Here is a 13,922-nt window from a genome sequence, read left to right as displayed (position 1 = left end):
GTCATTAATATACTCAAACTAGCACAAATTGTGAAATTAAATCTTTAAATGTCATGTTTTCCACGTTAATATGTTAAAAGGTTGTTATTAGGTTAGTTACCTTTAGTTGTTAACCTAGGAATATATGATAAATTTGTGTTTCAAGTAAAGATCGTTGGTTGGATCGCAAATCCACGGTAAATTTTCTATGTTAATCTAAAATCGGATGGGCACCGATACCACCCTAATATCGTACGAGTACCGATACTACGACTAGGAATCTGGTATCGGCTCCGATCAGATATTCGGACATTCCTACTGCTAAGTAAACAACATGATTAAATATTTTGAGTTTAAGCACAAAAAAATGCAGCAGTGCTATCTTTAGTCAATTGATTGTCACCCAGTCGCTTCTTAAACCAAAAGACCACAGTCTCAGTGAAGCGGTTGGTCCGATACTTGACATTTTAATCCTTAACCGATACCCGATATTTGGCAAAAGTATCGAGAACCGATCCAATAGGATGTCCTTACTATGCTGAAATAAGCCAAAAAGATGAAACTAAATCGTTTAAATATCAAGTTTTCCCGGTTAACATGTAAAAAGTTTATTTTGTGTGACTAGGTTACCTCTGGAACACTATATACGGATCTGTTCATAAGTTTAATGGTGAAAATAACGGCCACTGATGATGGCATGAGCATTTGCCGAAACGTTTGAATAATAAAGCATGTCGCTTTTTATGTCTATTTGGGCCGTTATTTTCACCATTAAGGTTACCTCTAGTTGTTAACGTAATACTATTTGATAATTTTCTGTTTCAAGATAAAAATCGCTGGTTAAATCGCAATTATGGGCTCATATTCCTAGGTTAATATGGTATCGGATCGGCACCGATACCATCCTAGTATCGGACGAGTACCTAGACTACCATTTAGTATCGGTTATCGGCTTCGATCTGACATTATCAGGCATCCCTTGAGATGAGTATAAAATATAATTGAATTTTTTAAGTTCATGAAGCCAAAAAGCATTATGCAGCAGTGCTATCTTTAGTCGATTGATTGTCACCAAGTCGCTTCTCAAACCAAACGACCACAGTCTCAGTGAAGCGGTTGGGACACAGCATGGCAGTCAGGTTGAAGAAGGTTGCAATGTAGCAGAGCACCAGCACCACGATTGCTGCGTTAAGGATTCCGTCCCTAACCTTTACGAGGGTGCTTGGCGCAGAAAGATCTAGAAACGTCAAAGTATGTTTTAAGTGATTCTGTTTGGGCTATGAACTAAATAAATATGCTTAAAACAGAGACAGAATTATAGGAAAACAAGGCCAACGTTTGCGCGAAGCGCAAATTATTTTTGTTACGTACGGTAATTAAAACAACCAAAAATATAATGTAAGCCTTAGATGGAACAGTATGGCCTATAGCAGTGGTCGGCAAACTTTTTTTGTCGCGGCCCAATTTACTCTTTTCAGAGATATTGGAGGCCCACTACGTAAAACCACTACGAAAACAGTGGCGGATTTAGGATATTTCAATTTGGGTTAAAACATTACACGGCGCCCTGATGCCCAACACACACCATGTCATCATGTGAAACATAATATAATACGAAGGTTATGCGCGCGAAGCGCGAAAAAAACTTGTTTGCGTAGAGTTGGAAAAAAATATAGTCCGATAGGCCCTCATGGCCATATTTGGCATATGGGCCTTTCCAAGCTGAGTGAATTTAAAAAGTCTATGCCGCACCAACTTTTAAATAAAATGCAATAAATTTACGGCTTTCACGCGGCCCACAACTACTTAAAAGGACTAAACTATCCAAAAGTAACTCGCGGCCCACTAAAAATGGCTCCATGGCCGACAGTTTGCCGACCACTGGCCTATAGGGTCCAGTACATCCCCGTTATGCCACTGCGAATTACATACTCCCATACCTGTCTATTTAACAATAATGGAGACTGTTGTAATTGCTTTTTAAACTCAATATGGGTGTACTTGCCAAGTCGAAGTAAAACTGCTTGCTAACAGGGTACGTCCGATACAGGTGCGGATCTAGGCATGAGTTTGTTCTTCAGAGATGACGTCACAAAGTTACGTCCTAATGTGACGTCACAAGGTTACGTCAAAACGTGACGAAGTTGTATACAAACGGGGCGTCAAGAAAAAGTATACTTAAGAACGGTACACGGTTGGTTTATTTTGCTAAAGTTTGAAGAAAGTGTTACTTTCAAAGCAACAGCTATATAACAAAGATGTTAATGAAAAAAATGCCTTTATATTTTTTAGGTTGCCCGACTTCGCTTTAACGACGAACTAGGGCTAAAACCAAAACTACGCCTTAGGCTAAGACAAATTGATTAAAATTGGTTTAGAAACTTAACCCTGGACTATACGCAGCGCAAACAATCAAAATAGGCAAAAATACAGTTTGGGGGATAATTATGGCCACGTTTGTTTTATAAGAGTTATTTCATTTTTTAAATTACACACCAATATTTTAATTAAGCCTTCATGGAACCCCTAAAACTTAGTTCATATGACTTGTTGTAGTAAATAAGTAACTTTATAATGAAAGTCCCAGTCGAGTAATTTGCAAAATAACTTAAGTTTAAGTCTTTTCAGCAAAAAGCAAGTCACAGTCCCGGTTAAAATCATTAGCTACTCACGTCAATTTCATGTTACAGCATTGATACAAATATTAATATTAAACTTCTAGAAATTGTGCAAATGTTCCATTTTGATTTCACACAGCAAACACAAAAACAAAACAAATGGCAAATTGACATTTTATTCCATTTACTAATTGACTAAAACAAATCAAAATAACAAAACGATAAAACTAAAGCTTAACATAGCCCAAGTTATTTGTCTAAATGACCTAGGTTAAGTCAAGTCATTTTACCCCAAATAGCTAAGTCACGTCAAATCACTGACAAACGGTTACATAAGTTTACCCAAGCCAAGCTATTTTCATTCATTGACTGTCCACGGACCCCATTTAAGAACACTGAGGTACCCCAGTATAAATCGACATTTAATCAACAACAAGTGCAAGCGTAAATAGGCGATCCAGCCGAATAGCATAGGCAACTCCCGAGACTATCTAACCGGCTAACATCGATTTAAAAAAAAACATTGCAATTATGCAAAACTCGCAAAATTCGTACACTTTATTATGGATTTTCCCCAACATAGACCCTTCGAGTTAGAAAGGCATTATGTTATTATTCATAGTGGCTCTTTACTTTGCACGTGTATTGGTCCAAAAGCGTATGCTGGCCACTGCAAATGTTAGTCATTTTATTTCCGATCTAAAACCATCTATTCGGAAATAGCGCGCTATAGGCCAGATGAGTGTTTTCGTGGGCGTATTTCCTGGAACAGAGGTTTCAGGCCTTTTTGAGCCACGGAACACCTAATGCATTACAATAACCTCGCAAACAATAATTATTATAGAATTTATTAGTTTAATATAAGTTTAATAAATTAGATCATTTAAATTTTTTCAAATAAGATTCGAATTAGAATTGCGGTATTGTCGAAAAACAGAATTTAAACTAGAACTTGAACTAGAATTAAATTTAAGCATTCACAATAAATTTAGTCATCGAAATTTATTTTTAAAAGAATATAAAGGTAAATATTTGTGTTCTATTTTTTTTACGTTTTGGCAGTCTGCCTGTTAGGACAAAAAGAAAATTGATTCGGACTGTATTGTACTTCATCAGAAACACGCCTACGCAATTGTGATCCTAATATAACACGGCTAGCCTATTATTACACAACAATAAACAAGTCAAATCACGACGGTTATTACACAATATTTACCTGTATTTACAAACCGCCGATGTTATTATGTTTACCATGCGTTTTTACCGAAAAATCATTCTCATCTGTAAAACCTTTCTGCTTTTATTCAAATATTTGACATTTATTTAAAGTCTGCATTATGCTGAAAATATCTACGGAAAGCGAATACGGAATTTTTAACCGACTCCAGCAATAAGATCGAAATAAGAACAACGGCAACGTCGGAATAAATTTCACTTCTGGGCGTCTAAACTTCATACGTTAGTTTTGTCATTTAGGCCTTTTTTCTAATTTTAGAAAGTATTCCAACAGGTTTAGGCCTTATTCCGATGATTTACATATTATTCCGTGCTGGATATTACTGTGTATTTGGCTTTATTATCTCGTTGGTCCCAATGCTAAGGTATTATAGATTATTCTGCTTTAGATGTTGTTGCCTTGTAGGTCTTGTTGTGTGTTCCCTTTTTAACTTACCAATGCATGTCTTGCCGTTTCCCGACCAGCCCGAATTGCACCAGCACATGTATTCTTTCCCCACTTGGTTCACGCACAAGGCCTGCTCGTGGCAAGTGTAGTTGCCGATGCATTCGTTGATATCTAAATCAGATAGGTTGTAACCTAACAAATGTGTACTGTTGTATGGGACTTCAAATGTAAAGCCCTTATAAGCGGAATTGGACATTTAGATAATTCAAGTTCTCATTTCAAGAATTAGAAAAAATTTTACAAAATTTTAATTCTAGTCTAGGTTGTGAATTGCTTGTGTGCTGTAATTCTAGTTTTATTCGAATTCGAATTTTACCAAAAAGCATTTTTAGTTTCTCTTAATGTTTTTGCCAACCGATACCCGATACCGATATCCGATTTTTTATATGCGGTAACTCAGACAAAGTAATAACTATCCTTTTTTATTAAAAAAAAAAAAAAAATTACATTCAGTTTATTTACTTTCTAAATTATACAATTCTTTTATTGCATATCAGCTTTGCATTATGCAAAGCACACACGAGAAATCAAACACTGTATTAATCAGTCAGCCATGTAAATGAAAGAAAATTACAAATCCGAAAGTTCGAAAGTTAGGAAAATTGTGTATTTTCAAGAAAATACTGTATACTATTTTCATAAAAATATCGACAAAAAATCGACCAAATTTACTGAACCAATATATCGGTAGAAGTGAAATATCAGCCGATGTTATCGGTAAACAGATATATTGATCTGCCTCTAATATAAACGCAAATCTTTTCCCTATCTTACTGAAGCATTCAGTTGCTTAATGTAGCATTCAGTAAGGATTTGATTTGGAATTGACTTTCTCTAATTATTACTTGAATGGGACTTGATCGTGATTCTTTTTGAAAAGGCTTGACTGGGACTTAAGCTATTAATCTCCTTTCAACCAATACGAGCAGCTTACCGTAGCATTCAGTTTGGTCGCCCAAGTAATAGCCTGGCGGACAGTGACAGGCGTAACTTCCGTCAGTGTTGCTGCAATTGGCCAACTTTGAACATCTGGACGTCTCAGTAGTACACTCGTCAATATCTGTACAAAAAGTTAAGCAGAGGGGTACAGTATAACATATAGATGTCCGATAATATCGAACTTTAGCCGATACCCGATGTACTTGTCCGATACTAGGGTATCGGTGCCGATTCGATTCTATATTATTGGTATTTTAGCAATCAATTGCTGCCTAGTATAAAATTATAGGTATTTTAGCAACAATTGCTGCCCAGGGAAGCGATTTCTATCTTAAAATGTGAATTTATCAGCAAATAGTAGCTTAACAACAGGTGGTAATTAAACTTCCTCACGCTAGGTCTAATACCCTGAGAAAACAAATTTTGAACGTCCTACTTCAATTAATTTGATTTGTTTGGGCATAGTATTGACGTCATTAGGATACGATCGCGACACTTTTGGTCTAGATATTGGGCATCGGCGTCGGATTGAAATGTCAAGTAAAGTCTAATCGTCATTATCTGTACAAAAAGTTAAGCAGAGGGTTCTAATATAAACATAGAGATGTCTGATTACATCGGATCGGAGCCGATACCCGAGTCAAGTGGTAGTATCGGTACTTGTCCGATACTAGAGTGGTATCGGTGCCGATCCGATGCCAAATTAATCCAGGTATTCTAGCAATTAATTGCTGTCTAGTGCATTTCTATCCTGAAATGTGATTCTATAAAAAAATAGTAGGTTAACAAATGATCGTAATTGAACTTCTTAAAAAAAAATTGGGCCTGAAACCTGAGAAAAATTGTTTTAGAACGTTTTAATTCAATAAACTTTATGTGCTTGGGTATAGTAATGACGTCATTAGGATCCGATCGCGACACTTTTGGTCTAGCTATCGGGCATCGGCGTCGGATTGAAATGTCAAGTAGCGGACATCCCTAGCATAACAACTGAAAAAGAGTTTAAAAAACATATATCAATGTTTCGGCATTCAGGTGTTTATCTTTTCTGTTGAAAATAGACCAGTTGGAAAAAAGGGAACAAAACATGGTAAAACTGTTCAATGTCGACATTTTTATAGACAGACTATAATTTATCAATAAGGGCAAATAGGGACCTGATATTTGACATCTCGTTCCGACGCCGATACCCGATATATCGGACAAAAAGAATCGCGATCTGTTCCGATACCAAAATGCAACAATACGCTCAAACATGCAAAATAGATAAATTTGAACCTCGACGCAATTTTTTAAGTGTTTGGGCAAATTTCGCGTCACGGATTGCAAATAAACGCGAAATGCGAATAAACACCAAAAACTTTAAGCAAGGGCTAAAATTACATCAACATGTTTTATCGTTTCCAAATATAATTTTATTTCAGCTTTCCATGTCATTGCTTATTGTTTAGTCAGTGTTTAGTAAAATAGATTGTACAACGATTTTTTTTGTCTAGATCAGTGGTTCTCAACCTTTTTTCTCTCGTGGCCCATTTTCGTTGCACAAAAATTCTGTGGCCCAATACACTTTTATAAAAGAAAAATAAATATAAAATAGGTTTAGAACAAAACACAGCAGAACACATATCAAAACAGATTATTTATTTAACCGTGCATTAGTGAGATAGTTTCTGCTGAACAATCAATTTACATTTTATTTACATTTTTATAAAATAAGCATATTGACGCAAATGAAACTAAATTCTTCGATTAATCTAGCTTTTTTAAATTGGTCTGTGGCCCACCTCAAAATGTTTTATGGCCCACCAGTGAGCCATGGCCCACTGGTTGAGAACCGCTGGTCTAGACTAAATATGAAATGGCTATCTGAAAAAATAGTGTTTTCTTACATTAAAAGGGTCAAAAACATATTTCACAAAAAAATTCTTAATATAGTATTAAAACCGCGAAGCGTTATTGCAATTGTAGCAAACTTTACCTTGACAGGTATTTTCAACGTGTTTGTAACCAGCTGGACAATGACAGACGTAACTTCCAACCGTATTGGCACAAGTAATGTTCTTTGGGCAGCTCGACGTGTTTTGTCGACATTCATCCAAATCTGCAATTGATATTGATAATAAAAAAATTATCGTAAAACTATCCGATTAAGGTAACTGTATTCTACTGATTCATTCGAATTAGGATAAATTGATGATGTCATTTATTGGCGAAATACATATTTTCTAATATAAGTTTTAACACATTGTTAGCTAATGTTTGTTCGAAACGGTGCGTTTCTCAAGCTATTAAGTCTAATACAGACAAGAAAGAAGGATACAATACTAAAAGCCAGTGTCTTGAACAATTCATTTTGAAATGGCTCAAGTCCCAGTCAAATCTTTTTTAAAAATAAACAAGTTATGTGCCACTCCAAGTCATCAGTTGCTTAAGTTAGAGCAAGTAATCTAGAGCAAGTAATCTCCTAGTCAAATCACTGATATAAATAAACAAAACAATACACAACTAAAATTAGTAAACTTTTTCGATTAAGAGCAATGATTCAACTAAAAAATAACAAAAAACAACATTTAGAAAGCAAATCGTTTTACGTGCAAATCTTGATATAAACAGCTCAACTTTATAAAAATAAAATGGTAAATAAAAGCACTTAATTTTAACACAAGTTATTTGACCCAATGACTTAAGTCCAAGTCAAGTCATTTGATCAAAACGACTTAGGTCAAGTCAAGTCATTTGGCAACAGTGAATTAAGTGCACTTAAGTCAGGTCATTGACCTATAACACTGCTATAAGCGTAAATATACGCATATATTATTTCAACCAATACGAGCAACTTACCAATGCACTCAGTGTGGTTTATCAGGTTATAGCCTGGCGGACAGTAACAGGCGTAACTTCCGACAGTGTTGCTGCAATTTGCCAACTTGGAACAACTGGAAGTCCCTGTGGCACACTCGTCAATATCTGAACGAACATCGTATAAAGGATAATTAGTTTTTGGTGGATGGAATATAAGCTGTGGAGTAGAGGCCGGACTCGGTACTCGACGGAATCGCACATTTAGCGGGAGTCGGCCTCGGGAATCAAGGCTAGGACTCGGCTTAATATTTTTGGCCGGAGTCGGACTCTAGTTACTTTTATATGACTCACCAGTCCTCATGAAAACGGTATACAATTTTGCCTCAACATCACTGACAAATGACTGATTCAACAGTGGTTGGTTTATATTGTTCAGCATCATGCAAAGTTAATATTTAGAAAAAGTGTTGACGGGGCTAGCAAGTTTGGCCGTGGTGTGGTTTATTTTGTGACCGGAGTAGAATTCGGGTTTATTTTTTTCCCAGAGTCGGACTCGGGTTGTTTTTACCCCACTCAGCAGTCTGCGTAAAACACAGAGTTCAATTTACTGACTGTCTTTATGGCTCCCTCGCGTGGCGCAAGAATGCCGGGCCGGTCCGAAACATCGTTCCGATAATAAAAAATGTTTTTTTTTTACTGGGCTATTTCGCCAATTTTTGTTCCGTCTAACAAATTTTGCGAAACAAATTCCTTCTGAAAATTGTTTCTGAAATAAATTTGCGATTTGGGAACAAAATATTCAAGTTAAAATTAAACTTTGACATTATAGAACATTTTTTAAGTTGGCGTTTCACGTTTTTAAGTTGGCGTTTCACGACTCTGCAGTACTTTTTCGTCTCTGACTCTGCAATGCCGTACTTTCGTCCCTGATTTAACGCCATGTGTGTTTGTTTGGATAAATTATGTAATTCTCACCTCGACAGTTCTTAGCCTCGCTGGTGTAGCCAAGTGGACACTGGCATTGGTAATCTCCGATCGTGTTGCTGCAATTTGCGTTGTGGGGACAACTGCTGGCGTTTAAAAGGCATTCATTCACATCTAAGTGGATACAAATATTTTGTAAGTGTACATATCTGTATTATAAGCCAATTGTAGAATCAAATTGCGAAACGCCAAACCTACTCGCCAAAGCGTTGGTCACAGGTCAGTGAACACCAGTCACGTGTATAGTGACGTCAAATTGGGCAAGGCAGCGGTTGGATATTGGAAAACTACTTCCTAACGCTACAGATAGGCTACTGTGTCCGGTTTCAACTAGACATGGGATACTAGATAATTTGAGTTCTGTTAAATTTGAGCGAAATGCTGCTAATTCTAATTTTAATTTTAATCTAGTTCGTGAATTGCTTGTGGGCTCTAACTTCTAGTTCTAATCTAATTCGGATTTGACCAAAAACGCTACTTTGTTCAACCGCATTTTTAGTTTCCCAGTTGAAATAAAAATCTTGAATTGGTGAAAACGACTTATAAGTGAATTTTACAGTCTGAAAAGCATACGCTATACTAAAACTTATAAAATAGAAAGTTTGCACTTTACGTTCCTACGCGAATGAATTGAAACTAAATTAATTGTGAATACCTACAGTTCAAATTCTAGTTCAAATTCTGGCTTTAAAAATCAGTAATTCTAATTCTAATCTAAATCGAGAAAACGTAAAAATTTGATCCAATTTTGATTCTAATCGAATTTGAAAACACTGAAATAGTCTAATTTTAATTCTGGTCAAAGTTTAAAACGGCGAAATAAATCTAGTTATTCAGGTCTAATACTAACATAGTCTGGTGCTAATGGCACTTACCTGTGCAGTTCGTTCCAGACGGGACGTAAGCCAAATTATAGAAAGAAACGTATGATTTTGAACTCGTATCCTTAAATCCGGGTTTGCAGGAACATCTATAAATCGACGGTTTGCCAGATCCAACGCACTTTGCGTTAACATTGCATTTGTTAAGGGTGGATTTGCAAATTTCTGAAACTAAATATAAAAATACAAAGGTTGTTTAAGGGCAAACTTGTCTCCTACTATAAAATAATGCAGCACGTTAATATAATGAAAATCAAATTAAATATGCTTGAGTATACTATGCACGGAGCTTTAATGTAGCTTGATAGGTAAAACGACATCATCGTGATAATCCACTATGACACTTACTTGTTTCATACATTTTTGTGGAACTGTTTAGTAAAACACCGACCCCACGCTCAGATTCAGTGAGATTGTTAAAAGCGTTCGTGTATGCTCTATATCCGAACCCATCGACTTCATTCACAGTGATCATAACTGGAAACAACATAGAGATAAAGACCAACTGTGAAATATTTGCGAAACATATATTATTAAAATTGTGCTTTACTACTCGGTTAATGCAGTCCGAAAAAACGAAGACATTTTTTGCAAACACTAAATACATTACTTTAAACCAGTGCTCCGCAACCTTTTTTAATTTGCGGCACACCATCGGAGCTAAAATAACTTGGCGGCACATCTGTTTTAAAATGCGTGTCGATTGACAAAACAACAACATCAGCAAATATCCCAGGCAACCAAGAGAAAAAGGATCATTTTGTGACAAAACGCGCCGAAGGCGAAAAAAGTTTTATGTATTAGATTTCTTTATTTTCTGGTTTTGCGGTTTTTCCTGAAGAAAAACTTCCTAAAGTTTCCGAAAGCCGGTCAAAGTCCTACAACTTGTAACCCTTTGCAATAGCTGATTGGAGAATAGAGGGCTTTTGATAGCATTCGAAAAACGAAACCTGACATTATGGCTTTGTATTTTTTGAATAATTTGATTTTTCATAACAGCTTCCAAGGTTAAATTACAATCAGAAAATGCCAATAATATATTTATAATAATGCTTTATGGGTTTCGAGCGTATGGTTAATCTCCCATTGCAATTTGTTGTACAGGTAACACATTTTTTGTATGTTTATACTCTGGTAGTTGAGTTAGTTAAAAAAAACTCTTTTGATTTCCGGTGATTTAAGATAGCTTTATAAGATATAAATTCTTCGCGTTAATTCGACTAATTGTTAAAAAATATATACTTAAAAACGCAAGTAACACACCTATGAGAACGTCGCGGGCACACCTAGCATGGCCGGAATACCGTTTGCGGAGCACTGGTTGAAAGTGTGACCACCCGCCAGTGTAAATCATCCGGCCACCTCTTTTACAAACCGGACATGAGGCCATTCCTCATATTATTTGGCTGATGCAAATAAGTAAACGCTAAAATATTTCGACTTTGCGCAAATATTGTGTTCATGCATCTAGTGTGTTTGACTTTTAAATAAATCTTTTCAAGCTTTTTTCGACTTGACTGAAATCACAGCGATTTACCACCAACTTGCAGTGTTGTAATGACTTAGGCCAGGGGTTCTTAAACTTTTTTAACCACGGCATCTTATTTTGTTGCTTCGCGTGGACCACAGTAAGCATGCACTTTTTAAAAATGACGTCATAAATTGACATCACAATACAAATAGATTTTAGAAATCTGCAGTCTTCGGGACACAAAGTAAAGCAGAGTTTAAATTCATTGCAAAAACGTTTTATTTTTAATTAACCTCTTCTTAGAAAAATCGATTAATTCTTAAATATACACTAATATTTGGATTTGGCCTTCACGGACCCCCAAGAGGTACATGGAGCCCAGTTTAAGAACCCCTGACTTAGGTCAATGGCCTGACTTATTTATAGCTTAATTTTTAATATGCTACGCTTGGTAGCAACAGCATATTTATTGACTAAAATGTCCGGATTTAAGTATGCACAACAAGCTAATGGTACGATTTGAGCGTCCATTCATTTTATTAAACATTGTTTGACTGAAGCTTGATTCATTAATTGAAAAGTTTTATGGTAACGTCATAAAGACGACAGAAACAAATGTTAGACTGACGGTGCTTTTGCTCCTTCTATACTGCTTAACTTTTAGTACATATTGCTATTTCTTATAAAGTTTTTTTTTTATCAAATACTACACGGCGACCCCACCAGACAACCCCTTGCGACCCCCAGGTTGGAACCACTGCTCTAACTATTTTGGTTGCCGCAAAAAGGCAGAGAAACACTGAATCAAGGCGTTGCGATTGTAACTTTAAGCATAGTTTATAAAACAAAGTGGAAGAGTAGGCATACACCTCGTTTATTTACTGTTTCTGTACAGTTTAACCTTTACGCCAACAATAACAACTTACATGCTTCCGAATCTATTGCAACGGACTGCTGTTTCTCAACAATTGCCAAAGAACAAAGCAAAGCAAACAATATCATTCTTCTAATTGCTAATAGTAAATTACTTTTCCGACTAACACAACAACAGTAAAACATTAAGCTCTGGTGCTCTATCTAAGCAGACTGGAAGTGTAGGCGTAGAACTGCTGACACCCACTGCTTTTAGTAGCTTATGTTGTATACCTGGGCAAACTATACGGCCTGTGGCTTAAAATTTTCCATGAAATGTTTTTTGAGCAAAATAAGCCTTTCACATTTTTACCTTGGTTTTCAAACAGTTATTTGATCAGATTATATTGGTAAGGCAAATTGTATTTTTTCATAAAATTTGAGTTTTCTTAACTTAGGTTAGATTTAAAACAGTTTAGCTTAAAACAGACCTTTTTACCCACTTCTATTATACCTACTTCTTTATGGGCTTTGATATTCTTACTACGTGTAACTAAAACCTCCGACCATTATGTTCCAAAACATATTTACTGTTTGTAAAATGGGCTTTTCGATTTTTCAGAAAAGATTTTTTTTCACTGAGGTGTAAAGCACGATATTAATAAAATATGTTCGTAAAATATTTAACAGTTGGTATCTATGTTGTTTCCAGTTATGGCCAAAGTGAAAGAATTCATTCTGTTCGGACATAAAAATCCAACCCATTGATTTTGAAACAGTTAATCGATTAGGTTTTACGATAAAGGAACCTCACTTTTTCTACTCTTTAAAGTTGTCAAAAAATGTCATTTTTCAGCATTCTTTAAAATACATGCCAAACTGAATGTGTAAAATAGGAAGATATCTCCTCGCCCTTACACATAAGTGACGACAATAATGGCTTCAAATGTATTTGATCTATAAAATTATAAACACTTTTGTAATGTGCATTTCGGTGTAGACATCTCCAATTTATCTTTTGACCCGTACCTCCAAATCATTTTCCTATTCACATGCTGTCAAAAAGTATTCTATTTATATTAACAGTGTTGTAATGATTTAAGTCAATAACTTGACTTGAGTGCACTTAGTCACTGTTTTCAAATGACTAGACTCGACTGAAGTATGTTGGGCAAAATGACTTGGATTAAATTCAAATATATTCATTATCCATTTTTTATTATAAAAATTGGGTTATTTATCTTAATTTTTCCACAAAAAATTACTTGCCATATGATGCGTTGATGTTGTTTTTTACTTGAGTATTTGCTCATAATCGGATGAGTTTACCAGTTTTTAGTTTGACATTTTATTTTTATAAAAGGAATTGACTTGAAGTTGACTTGCTCAAATAATGACTTGGACAGGAACTTGACTTGTTATTTGAAAAAAAAGACTTGACTTGAACTTGAGTAATTTTACAAATCGCTTAACTGGGACTTGACGTTCTGAAATAAGTTGTTTACAACACTAATGCTTGTAATTCACATTAAAACCTGAAATCCCTTAACTGAAAAAATCTGTTATTTTAACCATTATTTTGTTCCTGTGGCTGTTCTTATAGCCGTTTCGAGACCAGACCCACCTCTAGCAACATGTTATGTTTATGACGCAATAGTGTTTTTGTAATGTGCCATTTTCTCTTTATTAAAAACCCACAGTAAAAAAATGCC

The 13,922-nt window shown here is 35.6% G+C and overlaps 1 protein-coding gene and 1 long non-coding RNA gene across 2 annotated transcripts; both read right to left on the bottom strand.

Moving 5' to 3' along the window:
• Positions 1 to 354: 354 nt before the first annotated feature.
• Positions 355 to 5,342, bottom strand: LOC146141556 (uncharacterized). Its single transcript, XR_014498723.1, has 3 exons — positions 5,216 to 5,342; positions 4,270 to 4,392; positions 355 to 1,216 (listed from the first exon to the last, which is right to left on the bottom strand). It is a non-coding gene; the product is annotated as an uncharacterized LOC146141556 (long non-coding RNA).
• Positions 5,343 to 5,767: 425 nt separating this feature from the next.
• Positions 5,768 to 12,389, bottom strand: LOC146141555 (uncharacterized). The gene is made up of 7 exons (XM_083390180.1): positions 12,285 to 12,389; positions 10,236 to 10,364; positions 9,882 to 10,058; positions 8,998 to 9,120; positions 8,062 to 8,187; positions 7,199 to 7,321; positions 5,768 to 5,781 (listed from the first exon to the last, which is right to left on the bottom strand). Exons 1-7 carry the CDS (start codon positions 12,358 to 12,360, stop codon positions 5,768 to 5,770), a joined length of 768 nt encoding a protein of 255 aa, XP_083246306.1. The 5' UTR covers positions 12,361 to 12,389.
• Between the last annotated feature and the right edge of the window lie 1,533 nt (positions 12,390 to 13,922).

This window comes from Ascidiella aspersa, chromosome 5 (assembly GCF_963924565.1).
Source record: "Ascidiella aspersa chromosome 5, kaAscAspe10.2, whole genome shotgun sequence".
NCBI lineage: Eukaryota > Metazoa > Chordata > Ascidiacea > Phlebobranchia > Ascidiidae > Ascidiella > Ascidiella aspersa.
This window is presented reverse-complemented; position numbering and strand designations above follow the sequence as displayed.

Excerpts from the sequence above, each read along its gene's own strand:
- LOC146141555 (XM_083390180.1), bottom strand. The coding sequence starts at position 12,360 with ATGATATTGTTTGCTTTGCTTTGTTCTTTGGCAATTGTTGAGAAACAG. Across the intron at positions 10,365-12,284 it reads TGCAATAGATTCGGAAGCAT|TTATGATCACTGTGAATGAA; the intron begins GTAAGTTGTTAT and ends TGTTGTTTCCAG. Across the intron at positions 7,322-8,061 it reads AAACCACACTGAGTGCATTG|ATTTGGATGAATGTCGACAA; the intron begins GTAAGTTGCTCG and ends TATCAATTGCAG.